This window comes from Penicillium crustosum (assembly GCF_028827405.1).
Source record: "Penicillium crustosum strain IBT 35664 chromosome Unknown utg000001l_segment0_segment0, whole genome shotgun sequence".
NCBI lineage: Eukaryota > Fungi > Ascomycota > Eurotiomycetes > Eurotiales > Aspergillaceae > Penicillium > Penicillium crustosum.
Window position 1 is genome coordinate 2,196,120 of NW_026623122.1, and position 21,056 is coordinate 2,217,175.

The 21,056-nt window shown below is 48.1% G+C and overlaps 8 protein-coding genes across 8 annotated transcripts; 3 read left to right on the top strand and 5 right to left on the bottom strand.

The window, feature by feature from the left end:
* Nucleotides 1-25: 25 nt before the first annotated feature.
* N7487_000832 (uncharacterized protein) lies at nucleotides 26-607 on the bottom strand (the record flags this gene model as incomplete). Its single annotated transcript, XM_056868580.1, has 1 exon — nucleotides 26-607. One exon carries the CDS (start codon nucleotides 605-607, stop codon nucleotides 26-28), a length of 582 nt encoding a protein of 193 aa, XP_056733364.1.
* Nucleotides 608-1,206: 599 nt separating this feature from the next.
* Nucleotides 1,207-5,551, bottom strand: N7487_000833 (chromatin-binding protein RAD9; the record flags this gene model as incomplete). Its single annotated transcript, XM_056868581.1, has 2 exons — nucleotides 1,207-5,433; nucleotides 5,492-5,551. The coding sequence occupies 2 exons, from the start codon at nucleotides 5,549-5,551 to the stop codon at nucleotides 1,207-1,209; spliced, it is 4,287 nt and encodes a 1,428-aa protein (XP_056733365.1).
* Nucleotides 5,552-6,153: 602 nt separating this feature from the next.
* Nucleotides 6,154-7,599, bottom strand: sen2 (tRNA splicing endonuclease subunit SEN2; the record flags this gene model as incomplete). Its single annotated transcript, XM_056868582.1, has 1 exon — nucleotides 6,154-7,599. One exon carries the CDS (start codon nucleotides 7,597-7,599, stop codon nucleotides 6,154-6,156), a length of 1,446 nt encoding a protein of 481 aa, XP_056733366.1.
* A 325-nt stretch (nucleotides 7,600-7,924) lies between these two features.
* Nucleotides 7,925-8,726, top strand: N7487_000835 (H/ACA ribonucleoprotein complex subunit NOP10; the record flags this gene model as incomplete). Its single annotated transcript, XM_056868583.1, has 7 exons — nucleotides 7,925-7,953; nucleotides 8,040-8,144; nucleotides 8,209-8,221; nucleotides 8,300-8,344; nucleotides 8,452-8,519; nucleotides 8,584-8,636; nucleotides 8,707-8,726. The coding sequence occupies 7 exons, from the start codon at nucleotides 7,925-7,927 to the stop codon at nucleotides 8,724-8,726; spliced, it is 333 nt and encodes a 110-aa protein (XP_056733367.1).
* Nucleotides 8,727-9,116: 390 nt separating this feature from the next.
* Nucleotides 9,117-10,442, bottom strand: N7487_000836 (rRNA-binding endoribonuclease; the record flags this gene model as incomplete). The annotated part of the gene is made up of 2 exons (XM_056868584.1): nucleotides 9,117-9,632; nucleotides 9,687-10,442. The coding sequence occupies 2 exons, from the start codon at nucleotides 10,440-10,442 to the stop codon at nucleotides 9,117-9,119; spliced, it is 1,272 nt and encodes a 423-aa protein (XP_056733368.1).
* A 3,759-nt stretch (nucleotides 10,443-14,201) lies between these two features.
* On the top strand, nucleotides 14,202-15,584 carry N7487_000837 (uncharacterized protein; the record flags this gene model as incomplete). The annotated part of the gene is made up of 5 exons (XM_056868585.1): nucleotides 14,202-14,402; nucleotides 14,456-14,560; nucleotides 14,624-14,997; nucleotides 15,058-15,125; nucleotides 15,181-15,584. The coding sequence occupies 5 exons, from the start codon at nucleotides 14,202-14,204 to the stop codon at nucleotides 15,582-15,584; spliced, it is 1,152 nt and encodes a 383-aa protein (XP_056733369.1).
* Nucleotides 15,585-16,039: 455 nt separating this feature from the next.
* Nucleotides 16,040-17,584, bottom strand: N7487_000838 (M18 family aminopeptidase; the record flags this gene model as incomplete). Its single annotated transcript, XM_056868586.1, has 1 exon — nucleotides 16,040-17,584. The coding sequence occupies one exon, from the start codon at nucleotides 17,582-17,584 to the stop codon at nucleotides 16,040-16,042; it is 1,545 nt and encodes a 514-aa protein (XP_056733370.1).
* Nucleotides 17,585-18,553: 969 nt separating this feature from the next.
* N7487_000839 (zinc-dependent alcohol dehydrogenase) lies at nucleotides 18,554-20,148 on the top strand (the record flags this gene model as incomplete). Its single annotated transcript, XM_056868587.1, has 5 exons — nucleotides 18,554-18,716; nucleotides 18,777-18,872; nucleotides 18,938-19,165; nucleotides 19,242-19,819; nucleotides 19,870-20,148. The coding sequence occupies 5 exons, from the start codon at nucleotides 18,554-18,556 to the stop codon at nucleotides 20,146-20,148; spliced, it is 1,344 nt and encodes a 447-aa protein (XP_056733371.1).
* Between the last annotated feature and the right edge of the window lie 908 nt (nucleotides 20,149-21,056).

A 21,056-nucleotide genomic window follows, 5' to 3' on the forward strand; every position in this document is an offset into this window, starting at 1 on the left:
CATTCTCGAGCAAATCGAATCCCGACTAAGTGCAATCAACTTCAAAGCGTTTTGTCCATTCAACTGCCTCGGGACCACCACTCGTACTGACAGCAAGAACGAACTGATGGAGTTGGATGATAAGTGGGAGATTGGTGGTTCCCAAAAGCTCGACCAGTTGGCTCAAAGCGGAACGCCACTCGTCGACAAATTGTATCGGATCCACCGATGGGGTGTAAACACAGCTAGTCCATTGGACGTACTTGGAATGAGATTGATGGAAACCTCTTCCAGTGAAGCAGGCTTGTAGAAGTTCGAAGGCAATGCGAAGGGTCTTAGCAGGGGCGATGAGTGCCTGTAGTTCTACGTCGACACTGACATTGATGGTTTCAAGAAGCTCAAAGTTAATGGCGGGTCTGATAGATCTGTCGTCCTTGAAGCAGGTAATAGGCCCATCGATGATAATTGGCCAGTATCTCGTATCCTGTGTATCAAGGGCCCGCTTGATAAGTTTAGGCCACAGGAGAAAGTTGCCATTGCCGCAGAGTATAGGAATCATACGAAGAATTTCGACTAATTCAGTTGTGGGGATTGAAGACAACGAAATGGCAGATTCGTTACAAGACATGGCTGAATATGTTAAAGGTGAACCGTGTGTTTTAGGTCAGTAGGTCCACAGGCATGGTGGGACAGAGTAGAAAGATGAGAAAGTACAGTGGTGAAGATTAAGTGATGCCTCGCAAACTGCCAGAAAATGACAGAAGAAAAAATAAGGGTGAAAGGTTGTTATTATTCCCTCTATATAGTTACTAGCACAGTAATATCTTCTGCGGGTTATTAAAAACTTCTCTCTAAAGCTTAGATATTAGTATTAGAAGACTGGAAGACAACCTGGATCCCGTATTAGTAGGGGTCATGATGTTTCACGATAGTAAATCCCCTAGACTATTCATTATCACTTCCACTATTTATGGCTAATGCTAGAGCATGATGTACTATTTCTCGAGAACTTTGCTAACCAATATAATTTTCCTCAAATCCTACATACTTTCTTTAGGAGGATGTTGCCCTTGCTAATAAGCACGAAAATAAAGCGCAGCAGTTCGGAAAAGGGGAGCGTGGTTCATATTGGTATGCTGATGGCGAAGGGTGTGTTTACAGTCTGAATAGATCTATTAAAGAATAAATATGATAAATGACATTGGTATCAAGAAATAGCACAAGAAATCACTCCTCGAATAACCGACCTAAAATCAAACTTTGGCAAACAAACTCATTGCCGACAACCCTCGCAGTACATGTCAGCTCATTAGGGGGTGTAGGAGTGGACGATGCAATCGACTTCCTACGCTTCTTCCCGTAGAACAAATGAATTCTCTGCGTCTTCAGTTTAGGCGTCAACATCGACTTTGCAGCAGCTTGGTCTGCATCATCAACATAAATCCAGTCCCAGGTAGTCGACACACCGGCATCAGACTGTGAGTCTATCAATGCCCTGGCCGTGCCGAGATCAGGAACCCGCTCAACGCGGGAAGCCCCTAGGGCATAAGTCAGGAAGATGTAGGCTTTCCTCTTTTCCTCTGCCTTTCCACGACCCATGACAAGGAGCACCGATTGCCCCGCGAGCAACTTTGTTCGCGCTGAGATGGTGTCGGCGAGTCGGGCCGTGGATGGGGGGTTGGGAGCCATGACTCTGGACTTGGTCGCTCCGTTGAGGTACATTGAGTCGCCGGCTGGGAGGAGATAGATATCCCAGTCTAGGACGCGACCTTGGGAGATACAGTCCTCTACCCAACGCCCAGCCAGACATGGGAGGTTCAATGCGAGTGCTTGCATATATTTTTCCCGTCGAGAATGGGTATCAGCAATTAAACAAGCAAAGCCAACGTCATCGGCGAGAGATGTAAGACGAAGACCCTTGTTATTCAGGTCTACATCTTTGGCTCCACCTTTAGTGGGAGTATCAACAGGAACAATTGACGAAGGCTCGAATAACTCAGTAAATCCATCATGTAATACAGTGCCGCCATTTTCGATGATCAGCCTAGTCACACGGTTTTTGGAAGCTTCATCCTCCTTGTAAGAGACGGCAAATACCATCCCAGCGAAAATCCCGCTACCTTGATGAATTCTGCGGGACAAACGAGAACTGGGCGAAGCAGGCGCGGATGACATTTCAGATGGGGTATGAACCATGCTCTCTTGTTGGACAGGCGCCGGGCGATATGTGAACATCCGATCTTTAAGCTGATTCCACAGGATAGTGTCAAGATAGACACGAGCAATAGGTACTTTGATCACATTCTCGCTGTTGCCCATCCCTCCATTTGGCAGACTTTTCCGTTGCTTGGGACCGACTATCACAGTAGTATGACCGTAAATGTCGGTTATAGGATAAAGGCCATCGTCAGCAGCTTTGGCCAGCTCTTCTCTAGTGAGCTTGTCACCGAATCCGCGGACGATATGAGTGACTTTTGGGACATTATCCATCTCGATTTTAACAGAGTCTCCGACACGAAGCTCAAATCTCTTAACGGCACCCTTTGGCACCTCGACAGGAAGACTGTCCTCAAATTTCACAGAGTATTTAACCTGTGACATGCCCAGTGGTGTTCCAAAACATGTCGCTGGGTAGTATGCCCGTTTCTGGCCCATCCAGACAGAAAGGACCTGACTTGGAGCAACCACCGTGTTTTCCGATAAAGCGTGAGATGGCCGAGGTGTGGTAGGAGGGTTATCGATGCCGTTCGCCTCTGAATTAACAATATCATCTGAGGCAATTGTCGACGAGACCTCGGTGAGTTCCGATGATGGAGGTGGTGGTCGACTATGAACGACAACCTTTGGTGAGGGTGCCGATCCCGCAGTAAGTCCAGAGCTCTTTTCTGGAACATGCTTCTTCTTTTGCGTAGACATCGAGGTAGCCGCCTTGCCAATTCTTGATCTCCTGCGGAAGGGCTGCTCAGGCGAACCTTCAACTTCCCAAACATTCTCGGGAGCTCGTCGCGGGGGCTTTGATTGCCTTCGCACAGCTTTTTCAGGGAGTTGCACCAAAGGCACATCATCTGAATCTTCGGGAACAGCAGCTGGCCGTTCTTGCGTCGCTCGAATGGGTGCAACGGATTTTGGGGGCTGTATGCGAGGCGTGAGAGGTATGATAGGGTCGGAGGCAATATAACTCGAGCCATCATTGCCGCGCCGCTTCTTCTTCGGTCGAGTCGGCGATCCATCAATCAAGGCTCTGAACTCTTGATCCTCAGTAGTGAAGATCCCAATTCCCATATCAAATCCTCCTGCCCCAACCTGCGGGGAAAGATCTGCCGCAATTTCAGTCAAAGCCCTGCGTTGCCCTCCGCCTGGACTCGACAACAGCTTTTTGAGAGGCGAAGAGAGTGCCTTTGCCCCAGCTGGGCGGATATGATGCTTTCGAATACTGGGGACCTCCTTGAACATGGGTGGAAGATCGTCGTCTTCGTTATTCAGTCCATCGCCATTGGACTCAGCCTCGGAGTTGCATTGTGAATGATTGGGACTTGTTTCTGGGATACTCGTCAATCGAGCCATGTCACCGAGATGCTTAAGACGTTGATTCATAGGTGTCTCGGCCACACGGGATGGCATCGATGAGTTGCCTGCAGTTCCCTCTTCCAGCCTGGAAAGCGATGAGTTTACATGTTGCTCCGAGGGGTTGCTGGAATATGCTGGTATGTTCCCGTGAAGGGGTGCATTTTGAATGGGTTGAATGGTAGGACCATTTAATACAGAGCCATTTCTCTGGGCATCATTGTTCGAATGTCTTGATTGTGGTCGCGAGCAGGGAGAGGAGGACTGAAGACGGTCTCGTGCGGGAGAATTCATATGAGAACGGGAAGGCGACCGATGGATCCTGTTCACAGCGTTGTCGGCTTTTATGCGTTTTTGTGATGATTGGGGTGATGGCTGAGAGTCTTTTACCATGGCCTGGGAAGAACGCATGGCACCATTCGGCTGACCACCATTGTGGGAGCCCAAGGAGCCTCCAAGAGCCACCACATCCTCCAGTTCTTCGTCTACTCTCACACGAGATGGGGAGGGAATTGGCTCAAACCCAAGTACTTGAGATAGTCGGTTGTGGGCACTAGCAGCGGCGGCGGCAGCAGCAGGATCTAGAGGAGGTCCATCGTAGTTCTCTTTGTCTTCTTCGGCTGAAGATTGAGGAAGCTCTTGTGACCGGGGTACTTGCATATCTTCCTCTTGCTCTGTTTCTTCCTCGCTGGCAACAGCTACTATCATTTCATGGTCTTCTTCTTGTTCATCTGGCTGTTCGGGAGAAGTCTGTAGTCTGGCAGAGAGATTCAATGTAGATCTGGCAGGAGCACTCAGCCCTGCGAACTGAGCCGCAGCTTCCTCATCGATTTCTCGCTGTCGTCGTGCACGTTCTATAAAGCTTGATTCCTTGTAGAATTCCTTGTCACTTTGGTCCGACTGGATATTGTCGGCCGACCGAGTCAACCTCTCCCCCAAAGTTCTGTCGCGCTTTGTCTGCGATTCCTTCATCGATATATAGTTCATGTTCGGTTCGGATGATTCTCTCATGAACTGGACTGGGAAGCCCGTCAGCGGAGAAGAGATACCATTGACAACGCGAGCAGGTTGAATCGGGATATTGGGCGACGGACGATCCGATACAAGGTCCGTCTGTAGGCCGTGGACAATGGGAGACGATGGAGCCTGGGTAGCCCCGAAAACCTGGCTTAGACCAAGGAGGCCGCCACTTGACTCGATGCCACTAGCTAGCGGGTTTCGCGAGATGCTCGGGGTCTCGTTTGTTCCACTCTTTCCGTCATTTCTTTTCACCACTGTGCCGGGTGTTTCTGCTAGGAACCGTTGCGATTCGGGGAAGAGATCGGGTGCGTATGCCATCGGAGAAGACTCGTTCGGATCGAAGTTGCTCTCATCGTCGTTATCATCGTCGTCTTGGGAAAGGTTCGTTCCATGGTGCGCAGCGTCGAATTCGGAAATAAGATCGATATGGCCACTGTCGCCCTCATACAATGTTCTCAATGTCGCTCCATCGGCCCCTGTTTGTGAATAGTCTTGTTGCATGGACTCTCCGTTTTGCCTGATAATACTGTCGTACACCGACTGCGAGACAACCTGAGTATCCCCAGGAGCAGCCTCTGTGGAGCTCATGTTGCCGAATTGTGATCCGGGAACAATGCCCGCTTCGTTGCCGCTTTTATTGGACATCATTGGGCGTCGTTCATACTGCCGAGGTCGAGACGGAGAGGGTTGGGGTTGGTGCACAAGGCTCGCGGGGTTTGATGGAGTTTTCGGAGGTGGGTGTTGGCCGGAGCACACTCCATCACCATTGGAAGCACCGTTAACTTTGTGGTATGTGTAACAAAGAGTGTGCTTCGGCTCGTTCACGATTTTTGCAGATCTTGAAATGTACGGCTGAGATGGATCATGCTCCTGGGGATGTCGGGGTTAGTCCAATGAGGGCGAGGGACGCTGCAGGGTCATTACATACTAGCCCCAACGCGTCGCGTTGCAACTTTGCAAAGTCGATGCTATCATCCTGGGTCTCCATTTTTTGACGACATCCAGTCGCTGGAGTCTATCACGTCTTAATGGCAACAGCAGTATTCGCGAACTTCGTTTTAACTCAGTCCGATACTTCAAATGCTTTTGGGTCGAGACATAAATGCAAATGGAGGCGTCAGAACGCGAAACGCGCGTGTCACGTGTCTTCAAGTAATATTGCCCCTTACAGACTAGTGCCATGAGCGTATATTGACACATTAAACAGCCTTCTACGGTATGACTTGGGATTATGGAGATTTTGATTATTTACACACAAGAATAGTCGTCTGCTGATGGAGCCTTGTCGTGTCTTTTGGGGTTGTCTTTTTACTCTTGTTAGGTGTATACGAAGACGGTAAAAAAAGCATACTCTGTGCAAGGAGACGTTTCTATGTACAACCTTGGGTAACCTTTTATGTATAAACAAGATTACTGACTTGGAATTAACCTGGTAGTTGGGAAAACATGATTTCATAGACCATTATGCAATGATAATACACATGTACAGTTATGCAAGACAATGCAACATAATTATAGAGAGGGTATCAGAAGCCCTCAACATTCCCCACCTTGAGAGGACCCAAGAGAACAAAAAAAAAAAAAAGGCAATCAATCACGAGTACGGTTCGGAATCCATCTCTTGATGAGGAATTCGCGCACCTTGTATTGGCCAAACAGCGCTCCAATATCTTCAAATGAGGCAGCTGGCGGAGGCACTTCGACGTAACAAACAACCAAGCTCTTCAACACCTGGGCCTGAACACGGCTGACACAATGCATCCACCACCAACTCCTTGCCTGCTTCTCTGCTGTGTAGGTCCTCCGTTCTTCTGTCTCGGACCAATAAGGGTGGTTGTAGGAAGGAATGACAATGACTGCGAACTCAGCGTGGGAGAAGACCGGTCCGCGGTTGTAGAGCAGGTAATCGGTTCCGAATTTGACACCGGAGCGGATAACCCACCCGAGGGATCGGAAGTGGTGGTAGACGGCATAGGAGGTCATGAAGGGGTCATCTGGTTGGAGTGAAGCGGAGGCGTCACGGGCAGGTTGGAAGGAATGGTGGCAGAACTTTTGGAGGAGGGCAGAGGTAGTGATTGGCGAGATTGTTTGGTCCTCGCCGGATTTCAAGGGTGAATCGTAGATTTGCAATGCTCCAAGCGAGTAGGCAAGGAAAAATGCCTCTTCGTTGGAGAGTTGAAGATGCTCCTCATTTGGGAAATCATCTACATCCACGCTGTCGACGACGGAATCAGGCACTTGGAGTGACGAGGGCGAGGTGGATAGGAATTCTTTTTTCTGCACGACTGATGAGAAGCGAACAGATTTGCTGCTAGACGGGGTCTCAGGTTGGTTTTGTTCTGCGAGGGCCGCATTTTGCGCAGCCAGTTCCCGTGCCTGCCGTGCCTCCAGCAACCGAGCCTCTTTTGCTTTCTTCAGAGAGAACTTCTCCGTTGTAGTCGCTGTGACATTAGTCGTATCGTCTGTAGGTGTGGATTGAGCAGCCTCGTCAAGAAGCTCAGAAGCAACAGATTCCCTAGCAGCCGCCTCGGCTTTGAGTCTTTCCTCAATGGCCAGCTTTTCCATCCGGGCACGCTCTAACTTCAATTCACGACGTTCAGTCCGTCGCAGTCTTGTAATCTCCTCACTGGTCTTCTCATTATGTAACCCTCTTCTTTTCTTCTCTCGCGCCAGCCAGCTAGGTTCACTTCGACTGAGACTACCCTTGCCGAAGAATCCCATCTGCCATAAGGCATTAATGGATCTCTCGTCCGTGACATGGATCGATGAGGTGGCTTTGTCAAAGTAGGCCGAGTAGACTTCTTGACGGGGTGGGGAGATAAGGAATGTGAGGTACGAGAGAGCAACGCTTATAAGAGAAAGAGGGTTATGAGGAATTACAGGAGGAACGTGATGTACATTGACCGGAAGAGGAAACTGGTGAATCTGTCTGAAGTTTGGCCTAGGAGGTCGAGGGGCACGAGGTGGACGTCCATTTGATGCAGGCCCTGACTTGGTAGCCACAGGCTGGTCCACGCTGGTTACTGGAGTGGCCATCCTGGAAACCGCTACTGGATAAAGAAAGTATTCAAAGTCCTAAACACAAAATTCGAGGTTAGCGAACTGTGCTAAAACATTGCGAGTGAATCATTCGTGATAGTAATATCTTCTCAGATACCGTTGTAGTCAATTCAGCGGATCATCGACAGGCAACTAGAAATCAAAGTGTCGCCTGCCTGAGCTAAATAAAAGGTGTCATCACCGAAGAGGTGGAGGGTGGGCTGAAGGGGAGTGCAGTAGAAGAGCTGAGTAGCATCTTACCTAGAAGTCTCTGTATGTATGAAAAAAACCTGAATCAAGTGTCAATTAGTAAAAATCCACCATGGCTCTGCACATTAACAGAGCTCAAAAGTCATTTAAGAGATATTCATTCTTTGCTCAGATGCGAGAGTAAAAGAGAGAATTTTGCGGTTGAAAGCTCCGTTTAAAAAGGACAGTGTGACTAAGCGGTGTGGTCCGAGCTCTTCCTCGTCGAGAAAAAAATTCCTCCACTTTATCGCCGACGCAAGTACTAACACAGGACAATTCATCAATACCGCCAAGTAAGTTTCTAATTCATGTTCTAAGTGGTCTTTGTTACTCATGTGCTAATATTGCTCTCTACAGAATGCATCTTATGGTATGTTTCATTGCGATATCGAAACGAGCGAATCTGCAGCTCCGCCCGGAGATCGGTCACTAATTTTTTGACGAACAGTACACCCTCGATACCGCTGGCAAGCGTGTTTACACCTTGAAGAAGGTATGGGAATTTTTGCGCTGGGGTCACTGTCGTTGCTCGGCGAACATGTGGCTCCTCGGATCACAATTTCAACTTTGTCCAATGATTCTAATTTTTGGCAATTATAGGTCCTGAACGGCGAGGTCACCAAGTCTGCCCACCCCGCTCGCTTCTCTCCCGATGACAAGTACTCTCGGTGAGTAGTAATATCCTTCTATGAACCGCACAATGGAAGCATTGGAAACTGACCTCTTCCACAGTCACCGTGTCACCCTGAAGAAGCGTTACAACCTTCTCCTCACCCAGCAGGCCGGTACGTCGCATCTCTCGTTACAGACCTCCGCTCCCTCAGAAGTACCGAAAACTGACATTTTATCGTTCAGAGACCCCCGCTAAGGCTTAAATGGATCGACACTGGGAAAAATGAATTACCGGGTGGCATAGCCCATGTTTTGGCGAATGGTGTTTTTCTTGTGGTCAACGGATGGCTGAGATGTCCATACTTGTTTTGCTATCCTTGGATAATCTATTCGGGGTTTCACCTAGATATTCTAGAGAATACGATACCTGATCTAGGAAATCAACAAGGATTTTGTTAAAATGTTCATAAAAGCCCCTCTGGATTGGCTATATTCTATGTTCAACGGTAAATCACAAGACAAGACATGGTCATTCCTCATAAAAAGGCCAACAACCACCATGACAGTGGCATTGACCAAGTGAACTTTTTTCTTTCCATGCCCCAAAACTCCAACCCATGTAATCAAGATGCAAAGTCATCCATGCAGCACGTTTAGCGCTTCTTAGAGTTGACATTGCGGCCAGCACCGACCTTGGTACGACCGCCAGCCCTGTTGCGCTCGCCAGTCAAGATGCCAGGCAGGTAATCTTCGTCCATGAGATCACGCTCGCGACGCTGCCTCCGCTCTTCTTCCTGGTTGGCGCGGACATACTCCTTCTGATCTTCGGCAAGGACGAGCTCGGTACCCCATCCTCGCTGGCCACCGCCGCCCTTCCACTTGCCATTCGCGCTTCCTGCAATCGGCTTGGGGACGCTGTATACATTGCCGCGCTTGTTCCACTGCATGTTCTTCTTCAAGTGCATTGTGAACGCGCCGTTGGCAGTGGTTGTGCATGAGACACGAGTGAGAGTATCCTTGCCACAGCGAGGGCAGAACTGCTTGTTCATCTCCTTTGTGGTCAAGAAGCAAGCGTGGCAGCGCTTGATGAAGGTTCGAAGATGCTGGATCTTCTGGAGGGTGGTGGTGGACAAAAGGTTGAGGTTCATTTGCAGGAGAACGTTTTGACACTATAAAGAATAAGCAATTGGGCGAAAGACAGATGTTGTGTGGGGTGTACATACCGCGAAATCAGTGGTCATAGTCGCAACCTGCATTGTCTTGGGCGCGGCGGTAAGAGTCGCCGTCCCAGACTCGTCCTCAGCAAGACGCTTTTTATAGTTGGAGGGTGTGATCCATTCTCCGTCATCAGAATCAGCAGCATCATCCGCATCCTGATCTTCGTCCTTCTCTTCTTCATCGGCAACCGCAACCGCAACCTCGGCGACTTCGTCAGCCTCATTAGCTGGAGCAGTTTCCTCCTCCTTTGGAGATTCCTCCTGGGCATCTGCGACTGTGGTTTCCTTCACTCCCTCCGTAATGGCTTCCACCTCCGCATCCTCAGGCTTGGTCTCCTCGGGCTTAGCCTCCTCGGATGCCTCCTTCACGGGCGGCTTTCCATTGATTTTCTTCTGTCCAGGAACACTTCTTAACCGCCAGTCTCCCTCGTTCTTTTCGCATTCAATTTCGTAGGCAAGCGCAAGGACTTCAATATCGGTTCTACTCAGGACAGAACGGTCACCGGTCTTGCGAGCAAATTCGCTGATGATATTGAAGCTCTTAGGTGTGGGGGATCGCTGCTTCAAGAAAGGCAGGTAGAGGGTCTCGACACGTGCGCGGGCATCGGGGTCGCGGATCTCGCCTACCACGGAGGGGGTGGTGATAATTTCGTCGCACTGGGCAAGGAGGGTCGAAAGCGGCGGGGTATTCTTAAGAATCGGGCCAGCGTCCAGCACAATTGTGTGGACGGGCTTGGTGGATGCGGCAGTAGTGTCTGCCATATTGTCCTGTATATTAGGACTATTCCCACTGATCGACAATGAGAAAATACGAGATCGTTGTCGACTTGATAGAATTGGCCGAGTTGTGGAAATGAAATTTCTCTGTGAACAGTGGCCTGTGCGTCCTTATCGGTCTATCTTATCGCCTATCCAAATCTACCAAGGTCCTGCATTTTTACATGGTCATCTTTGAATGTATAATTGGACATTAAAAGGCTTTAATTGTAAGTCTATTCTCTTGTTGTTTGATATTGAGGTCGCTGTACGGAGTATGGAATACTGTATGCTGAGGCGGAGATGGGTTGATCAAAATGGAGACCGGAACGCCAATGTTGTGAATATATTTTCAACAACATTCAAATGCCTAAATAATTTTCATCGGATAAGAGGATTTTATGATCATAGCGGAGGTCAATATCTAGTAACAAATCCCTCTAGGCCTCAGCAGGCAGTATCCTTACTTCAAGGAGGAAATAACCCCCAATTACCGCCATGTTGAGAGCAGCACATGTTGGAAACCAGGCCAATGGGTTACCGATGCCTCCCCGGGCTGAGTAAATAGTAAACATAAAATAAAATTTCAAGGCCAACCGAATTTGTTCGTCTCTCAAAGCAGCATTAGTTCCATAAGAGCTATATCCGCAACAGAGAACCTATATTCCATGGTTCTGCGCAAACAGCTTCCAACCAATGTGAGGTCCAAGATTATTACCCTAAATCTTGCGTATTGTACCTGTCTCTCTGTGGATATGTGATCTTCCCTACATAAAATAGGGACATTGCATGTTTCAACCTGCAGTCTTAACCAAAATCCCAGAGGTCCTTGTGAAGAAAAGAAATTAGAAAAAAAGACAATGGCAAAGAGAGTTGCTGCAGGCTGTAAGGAACCATGATGACTTCTCGCATTCTAACCAGCAGTGGCCTGATTTAGAACAGAGTTGTCATCTTGGTCCAAGTAGCTTGCACAGCCCACAGTGATCTCAGAGGGGTTTCCGCTGATGGCACGTAAGTTGTGTGGACGCCGCTTTGTTAGCTAGATAACAAGCTGCTCAAATAGAATGCTCTGGTGTTCGACATCTCACCTTGGGCGTTTGTAGATTCGAAATCATCGAAAAATCTACGAGAGCGGCCAATGCACGAGGAATACAATCCAATCGAGCTATCTCGATCCTAATTTGAATCCGGCCAGCTGCAGTAAGATGGGTGCCTAAATATATAGGGGTGGTAAAGAAATCAACCTACCCTATGTCACCATTGACTGAAGAAGGTATAGAGCCATCTTGGCGTATCAAATGGCCCAAAATTGCGACAAAATAACCGTTTTTTAGCTCCCATTAGCTCTTACCTATTAGAGCGATAAAGTTTTCAATCTCCAAATTAGACTCGGTTAAGTTGAGTACATAAATATTGGGGTGGCACTCCGATATTAAGAAGAACTAGATTGTACATTATAAATTAATGCAAGATTCAAGTTACCGAGCTGCCATGACAACTCGGCAAGCAAGGCAACCTGCATACAGCGCAAGTGTAGAGCCTAGCGCCCTGCATATTGACAAGAGGTATTGCATATATGAGTGTTCCACTACAGGATTCAAAATGCGGCAGCTGGAAATTCAAAGCCATGTTTCTTTGATCCTGCGATAGATGATCAACCATCGATACTCGTGTCTCAAACGAATAGCCCTAATCGTTGTATGTGATGTGCCAACTAGCCAACGCCACCTTAGCAGGGGTCATTTCTGGCTACACACCGTTGGTGAAAAGCCCAAATAATGTAATTTGTTAATTGCTTTTTCTTGAATTGTTCCAAAAATTTGACGCATTGCCACGAGCCGAATTGCGTGGGTACACCTCAGTTTTAGATTTCGTGAGACGCCACTAGTCGAGGTCACATAATCATGCTGAGACCAATGTGCTTTGTATGAGAAACATTTGCAAAATACAATTAGCAGGTTGAGCAATCGAGCACATCCCCCATATTTGCGACAAACGAAGCTTTTCGGGAGGGAATATCCGGGGCATGGTTATCCCTTACAAGGTCTGTGCCATTATCGAATGAAGTGGCTAGATATTCCAACAAATAGGAGATTTTATCCTCTCTATTTGATGTTTAATTGGACACTCTGTTCATTTAGTTGTAGGTAATTTTGTCGCATACGGGATAGTTCAGTGGCAATAAATCGGGCACCCCTTGCACATGAAGCAGATGAGCTTAATATAGCCCTAACATGCAAAATGAAACAGTGTCTACAATGGGGTGTTCGTTTCTCGGTCAACTAATAAGACAGACCAGACCTTGTTCTCACCATTCTCCAAATCTCCAAGGTAACAAAATGAGGGGCAGAACGAGAGGGGCATGTATCGACATTGGTTGGAGTGTCACGGCAGCTTGGGTTCGAGGTTTTTACCGACCATCTCCATCATGACCGTTTGCATTGCGCCTTTATTGCCTGGTAATTATCGCCGCACTGGACTATGCCTGAGAAATAAATATGAGAATTGACTTATAACCCAAAGTGACGCGCATAACCGCGATTTAGAAGCTAGTAATCAATAGGTTTGACACTTCCAAGCTCACACTAGTCCCTACAGCCGAGCGAATTTCCACACGTGGACTGACTTTAATGACAGATTCCATAAGCAGCCAGACTGATATATATGGTTGGCTCACTCCAAGATAGCATAGTTCCGGATCTCGTCATCATCAGTTGCTATAAATGCCTCTTCGGTGTCACCGTCGGAGATTGATCGGATGTCAAATGAAATGGCCTCCGAGCTACCTGCAAGTAAACACTGTCTGCAAGTCTTGCATAATGTCATATTCAAAGTGATTTGGAATCGATTTGAGTATTGTATAACTATAGCATCCCAGTAACTTGGAGCCGAGTGATAGTCCGTGGAAGTATAGATTGCCGTGCGTCAATCAACAAAACAAGGCAAGAATAGCCTATACCTAGTGCACCAACATAGGCAGTTCATATTTAGTCAGTAAATTGAGCCGACCGTCCGATATGCGATCGACAGGAATAGCTTGGAATTAATTATTGAACCATTTAGGGAAGTGAGACGGAAGGGGTAAATGTTTCTGGGGTCTCAAAATAAGGTGTGGGAAATTAATAGATGAAAAGACCCTGTAAACTATATTTGATCCCCATGTAAATTGCAGCCACAACCAAGTTCAAAGAGTTTAAAAAAAAGAAAAAACAACAAAAGCGAAAATTAACAAAGAATGATCGTATAGAAGTGTAGTTGGTACGGAGTAACATAGGTACATATCGAGTCCATTGGGGCCAACTCAGTACCCGATTCGTTGTATGGGACCCCTTGCGCTGCACGCTGCTGCAAACACGCCTTTTAGACGGGGATCCTGTCTCGCGTCAAAAGCATTAACCCGCCCATCCGAGGAGTGAGGAGAGAGAAAATGCCTGATCTTTTAGGAACTCAGTACTGTCTCTCTCTCAAAAAGGGATAGTGGATTCGTTCCTCACCCGTTTGGTTTCTGGGGCTGCATGGATTGTTTATGGCGACGTTGCGCATAATTTTTATGTGCTTGGGATTATAATACGACGATATCCTCTTGGAATTTTCACTTCTTAGTGGAGAGGTTGTTCTCTTATCACTCCTTTGTGCCCTATACCAGTCATTAATTAGATCAAGATCGCCTATTGATCGGATCGTTAGACTGTTCCCCCGGGCAATCTTCTCTTTTGAGGAGTAGCCATCCCTTCGTTTCCCCCAAAGCCACAAGGTCGTATGACGATGGATCTATTGTACATTCGAGATGCGATCTTTAGGCGAGATAATGACGGCATCTTTATGTCTGCCCGTGGTGCACAGGGCTTGATTGTAAGCGTTGTGTTCACGGCCTTGGCGACCTGCTTCGTGGGGATGAGGATGTATACTCGTATAAAACTTATGAATCGAGTGGAAGCAAATGACTGGATGGTCATTATTGCACTGGTAAGTTGGGTGATTGATATCGAAGAATGTGATATACTAATACAGATGCATAGGTCAATTCATACATCTTCATGGCTCTCGACATTGTCGAAGCTGTCAGTGGCATGGGTGTGCATTTTAAGGATATTCCACCGAACATCTTCCTGAGACAAATGAAGGTGAGCTTGCCCTAAGCCGGACCCCTCGGCTATCAACTACATCTAACCAAACAATCCGAATAGGCCTTCTGGCTCACCATTCCTTTTTATAACGCCGCCGTCCTCTGCGCCAAAGCCTCAATTCTGATGCAGTACTTCCGAGTGTTCCCAACACACCGCATGCGTGTCGTCTGCTGGATCATGATCACCATCCTCGCAATCTATGGCACATGGGCAGTGATCAGTGCATTTCTCAATTGCATCCCCGTCGCTAAATTCTGGGACGACTCAATCCAAGGCTACTGTTTGGACAAAACCAAGTTGTGGTTTTCCAATGCCAGTATGCATATTTCGACGGATGTTGCTATTCTGATCATCCCCATCCCGGCTCTGATGGCAGTCGACTTGCCCCGGAAACAAAAGCTCGCTTTAATGATCATGTTTGCTCTAGGTGGCTTGTGAGTTATCCCAGCTCAGACCTTAACTGTCCCAAAACTAACTAACCTAACACTCAATAGTGTCTGCATCACCAGCATCACCCGTCTAATTAGCCTAAAAAAAATCGCCGATTCAACCGACCCCACCTGTACGTATCATATCCCAGCCCTATCCCAGAACCAAACTAACACCACCCAAACCAGACGACAACGTCGGCGCCGCATCCTGGTCCGCCATTGAATGCAACACAGGCATTATCTGCGCCTGTCTACCAACCTTGAAACCCCTCATCGCTCGCGTCTTCCCAAGTATGGTATCGACCTTCAACGCCAGCCGTCCCACCCGCGGTGACACAACGCAACGCAACTCCGACTGGAATGACAATGCATCTACCCTCGGCGCACCCGGTGAAGAACATGAATACGGTGCCGGTGACCCAGAGCGGGTTCTCGCTCTTGTTCCTGAAACCGGTTTCAGATCTAGTCTTAAGCGCTGGACGAGAGAGGAAGAGAAGAAATTGGCTCAGATTACTTCGGTTCCTGGGCCTCGTCCCAAGCGGGTGACGCGTCCTCGTCCTTTGCCTGCAGATTTGGCAGTGCCGTTTTAAAAGTCTGTTGATGTATAGCCGCGCATTTGGTTTTTGAATGACTTGTGCAGTCATGTTGGTGGCTTGGAGTATAAAGTGATATACCCGTCGGAGCTTTTCTTTTCTTTTCTTTTCTTGTTAGAGTTGCACTCTCGTTGGGCCTGGCGGCTGTCAGGTCATGATCACCCCGTGGGGTACATGCTCTCTTTTATTTTTCTTATGTCATTTTAAAGATATAATAATGTGGAATGTAGGTGTGGAAATTCTTGGATATATAGATAGTCGAGTTATAGCAATCGAATCAAACAGACAACTCAACACCGAGAGTTGGAAGAGCAATAGTCACAGGATGAAACCACTTCATTGTAGTCCAATACACGCCTCAAGCATAGAATAAACAGACAACCCGCCTGTAGCAGGCATGCACAAAAGGGGGAAGGGGTCTATACTGTCTAAAGCAAAGCAAAATTACCGAACTAAAAATCGGCGAACTCCTTGTCGACTTCTTCGTAGTGATCGAAGAAACCCTTGAACAACTTGACACCCAGACCGGGGTCCAAGCTTCCGGTAGTCGCCCGGATACTGTGCATGCTCAGCTGCGGGATACCGCAGTCAATGGCCCTCATGCCGATCTGGGCACTGGTCATGGGCCCAATAGTGCCACCACTGCGAGAGTCATTGCGAATCTGGAAGACCTGCAGGGTTGACCCACATCGCTCTGCAACTCGCCTAAGGATACCTTCGCTGACGCTATCTGTAGTCATGTGTCCGTTTGAGTCGGCAGACACTGTCACGCCGACGTTGAGGCGGGGCGTGTGGTTCTCCAGGTAGACATTAAGGAAGTTCGGGTTCACTGCGTGGATGACATCTGATGACACCAAGAAGCTGTTGGCCACTGTCTGGGAAAGGAGATTGGGGCCGTAGTTGTCCTTCGCGAAGGCCTCAGCAATCCGCTCAATGACACTGTTCATAAAGTTCGACCGAGCACCTTGTCGGAGCAAACTGCCAATCTCTTCATCATCGAACATACCAACCATCTTCACGGTTCCGGGCGATGTGCTATCCGAGGAAGCAATGAGCGCTTCCTGTGCAGCATAGCAGCAAAGCTTATCGTCAATGCGACCGGCGAAGATCATGTCCTTCTCCAGACCTCCTAGTTGAGCGGGCTGAGTATCGAAGAGTTCCAATTCCCAGTTGACAATAGTGCTGTAGTCTGTGATACCAAGCTCCTTGGAAATGATCTTCACAAGCTTCTCAGGCTGGGTGGAGGTAAATGTGCCAAACTTGACATCGCTGGACTCGGTCTTGGCGCTTCCGAACAAATCAGAGTTGTCAACTCCGATGACAGGCACCATCTGGGTTTCCTGGTTAAATGGGCCATTTGCAGGTGAACCGAAATGGGGGGCGAGGGTAGGGATGCGAGCAATAGGCCAGTCGAGTTTGACCAGCTTAGTCTCCACCTTGCCAGTTTCCGGGTCGCGGACAAGCACGCGACCACCGATACCAAGATCACGATCCCACCAAGTGGTGCCGAGACCACCAGCGTACGGGGCAACGCCGAGTTGCTGGAAGCCTGCTTTGTTCGGTAGCTTAGACACGGGCTTCAGCTTGGCAGTCAAGGCATCGACGTGACCAGCAACGATAGCTACACCATTGCCGCTCTCATATTTAGAGCCAATGTTGAAAGCGATCAAAGAGCTGCCGTTGCGGGAAGTGTAAAACTTGCCGCCTCGTTTCAGCTCCGATGTCCACACCGCTCGTTCGGAGAGGTGCTTGTAGCCATGCTCTTCAAGCTGCTTGGAGAATGATTTGACGGCGTGGAAAATTGTGGGATTGGATGTCATGAACTCGCAGTATGGTTTAGAGTAATCCTCGGGTCGGATGGCTTCATCGGCGATCGGTGCCTGAGCTCGGACTGGCTGTGCTGCAGGTACAGGCATGAATGCGCTGGGCAGCTGGGCGGAAATTTGTGAGGCCCATGGCATATCGAGGCCTTGGGTCGTATTGTATTTTCTAGTCATATTGTAAATAGAGTGTTGGATTGTATGAGGGTAAGAAAGAGAAAGAGTTGGAGGAGAGAATGACTCGTGAGGGGAAAACGCGGAGTCCCGACGGGGGGCTGGTACCTGATCCGTGGATGTGCCCCTTGCTTATCGCCGAGTCCGGTGATAGCGGATTCAGCTGCCAGTGCTGTTGACTCACGTATGACAACTACATGTTCTTTTCTTATAGGTCAAATAGTACCCGAATGTAGCTACTTATACTCCGCACGGAGTAGAGTGAGGCTGTTAAATTTATCACAATATATTTGGTTTGGTAAATGCTTGATTCGGACCTATTAATCACTACATCAAGCTGAGCCCTATGACGCCATTTGCTACCAGGTTGATTCTACTAACTCTGGCACTGCAAAGACAACATTTAAGTAAGGATATAATGCTTCCGGGGTTTCCCTGATATCTGTACTCGAGCTATGTAAAGGTCAAGTAATCTCAGAACCCTCATAAATATACCATTTCTCTACCATTAAATCCCGATATATATCCTACGATTATTGCGCATCATCAACCCTCACGGGTTAATATGATACAACAAAGAATTGACTAGGACGCTTTCATTCTTACTTGGTTGAAAATATTGGATTCCCACAAACTCCCCTCCCAAGTCCTATAATCCAATGAGAGTCCATAATTTTACGGCGACCACGCAGATCAAGTGAGCCGTGGTCAATAACAACGCGGGGTCTGGAGAAAAGTGCAAAGACAGTAGGCTGAAATTGCTCCATGAATGCCAGGGATATCGTGTTCATTATACGAGAAAAGCTCTTCTTGACGCACGCTCGACATCATGGTGATGTCAGTTGATAGCTAAGCCTGGAGTTTCAACATTTAATGCCAAGGAACACCATAAGAATAAACACTGAATGTGCTGGAAGTTCCTGTCACCTCCCACAGTACACACAACCATACACATCCTCAAAAATATCAAAAATGGCTATGACCCAGGCAGCTAACCTGGCAGAGAAGATTCTCGGCCATGGTGATAATGCGACAATCACCACTGACGTATCTAGCTACGACAATGAACATGGAGTGGAGACCGGAGAGATGATCCAGGCTACTACCTGGCAAGGGAAGAACCGAGTCAAAGTTGGTAGGCGAGAGAGGGAATTGCCAGTTTAAGCCTTTGTACATTGCTGACCGCTGCGATTAGTGCAAATGCCGAAGCCACGGGTGATCGACCCCGGAGACGTCATTGTCAAGGTGACGGGAAGCACTATTTGCGGTAGTGATCTTCACCTGTATCACGGTATGAAGATATTTCTATAACCATCCAGGTGAGCGAATAGACTGACACACTTGTGGTGAGTAAAGGCGTCATTCCTCAGCTAGAGAAAGGCGACGTGCTCGGCCATGAATGTTGTGGGGTTGTGGACAGTATAGGGCCCGAATCAAAGAAGGTCAAAGTCGGAGAACGAGTTGTCGTTTCTTTTCCGATTGCGTGTGGTAATTGCAGGAATTGTCGGAGAGAATACTATTCTCAATGCGACAAGACCAACGAGAATACTCTGGCCAATGCCTTATATGGGAAACGAACTGCAGGTAAGTTGAGCAGAGTAGCCGATCTACACTTCACTTGGCCCTGATGGCCCCGAGCTTCACACTAAATTGCGATCAGGCATGTTTGGATATTCCCATTTCACTGGTGGGTTTGCAGGTGGCCAGGCCGAGTACATCCGAGTTCCATACGGCGACGTTAACCTGCTTTCCATTCCAGCCGAAGTACCAGATGAGAAGGCACTTTATGTCTCAGATGTTATAGCGACGTCATGGCACTGCGTGGTCGACACCAGTGTGAAGGAGGGAGATGTTGTTGCTATCTGGGGAGCCGGACCGATCGGGCAGATGTGTGCACAGTTCAGCTTCTACCATGGAGCTAGTCGAGTCATACTCATCGATGGAGGTGATGGTGCATGGCGATTGGAGTTTGTGAAGACTAAAGTGCCAAAGGTTGAGACGATCAACTTCGCTGATCTGCCAAAAGGGGAGTCAGTGACATCACAGCTGCAAAAGATGGTCGAGGGTGGACCCGACGTTGCTTTGGAATGTGCAGCGGGTGAATACGCTAAAGGGTGGGCACATTACTTTGAGCAAATGCTTGGGATGGAGACAGATACTTCAGAGTTGTTGAACGAGATGATTACTGCCGTCCGGCCGTTCGGCCATGTTGGGGTGACGGGTATCTATGCCGGTTTTGTGAGTCCACCGATTTTCGGACGAGCTAAGTATCTAACAATCATTCCCAGACCAACCACTTCAACATTGGGGCTCTGATGCAGACAGGCGTTCACCTTATGGGTAATGGGCAGGCTCCTGTTCACAAGTATTGGAAGCACCTCATGGACCTCATTCAGACGAACGATATCAATCCGCTGGATATGGTGACCCACCGGGTCCGCTTGGAAGACATGGAGAAATTGTATGCCAGTTTCAATAAGCGAGAGATGGGTATGCAGAAGGTCTTCGTGCAGACTAAGCATTCTGTTCCTCCATCAGACGGAGCTCCTCGATTAACGGAGCTGTGAGACAATGTTGTATGTTGCTGAACCTTTTGAAGGGAATGATAACTCTTTGGATTTGCCCCTCCGACATACATAATCTCACTAGGCCTGCCTCTTGGAAATTTTCAGTACCAAGAGGCCAAACTGATCTCGTCAATGGAAGGAAATGCACTACTTGTCTCGACGATTCATTGACTTTCAATGGAACAAGAAACTATGGGTATTTTGTGAATTCAATGCTAGAGAATTGGAGATATTCCAGGTATCAACATAGACTTCATGTCCCTTGCAGATTGAGAGCTCTGCATTGATCGGCTTTAGCTGAAATCCACTTGGCTCATGATTTTGATTCTATATTGCAATCCATTTAAGCGGATCAAGAGCGAATTAGGGGTCCTTGATGGCTGCAAGAATCTCACGAAACTGCGTCATCAAGTCAGTTTATATGATGAGTTTCACCATGATCGCACTGAAAAGACATAATTGAGAAAAGTGGATCGATTTTTCGGATCGCCGAAAATGGGACTCTAAACGCTAGGGAAGCGAGTGTGTCCAATGGCGGCGACTTCTTTCCATACATCCCACTTTTTCCACCGTCAGTCTCTGCACACGCACGTCACAGACAGCTCTGTGACTAACTGGCGGCGGTGATCTCCATATCGGGTCATGTACACGAAAGTTCCGCTGTTCGGCCCTCGCTCGGAATGAGGTTGGGGAGCATCATTCACTGATTGATAAGATTCTGCTCTGTGGGGGGCACTCCCAAGGTTGGCCAAGACCACCAACCACTTCCACAGAAGGCCGACCCAATCATCCAAAGAGGCAAAATACGGCAGGTAAAGAGAGACAATTTTGCCGATTTCCAGTTTAGCCCTTGGATTATGGTCAGCCCTGGAGGCGAGCAGCTTTAGTGCAATCAGATAAGATCAAAG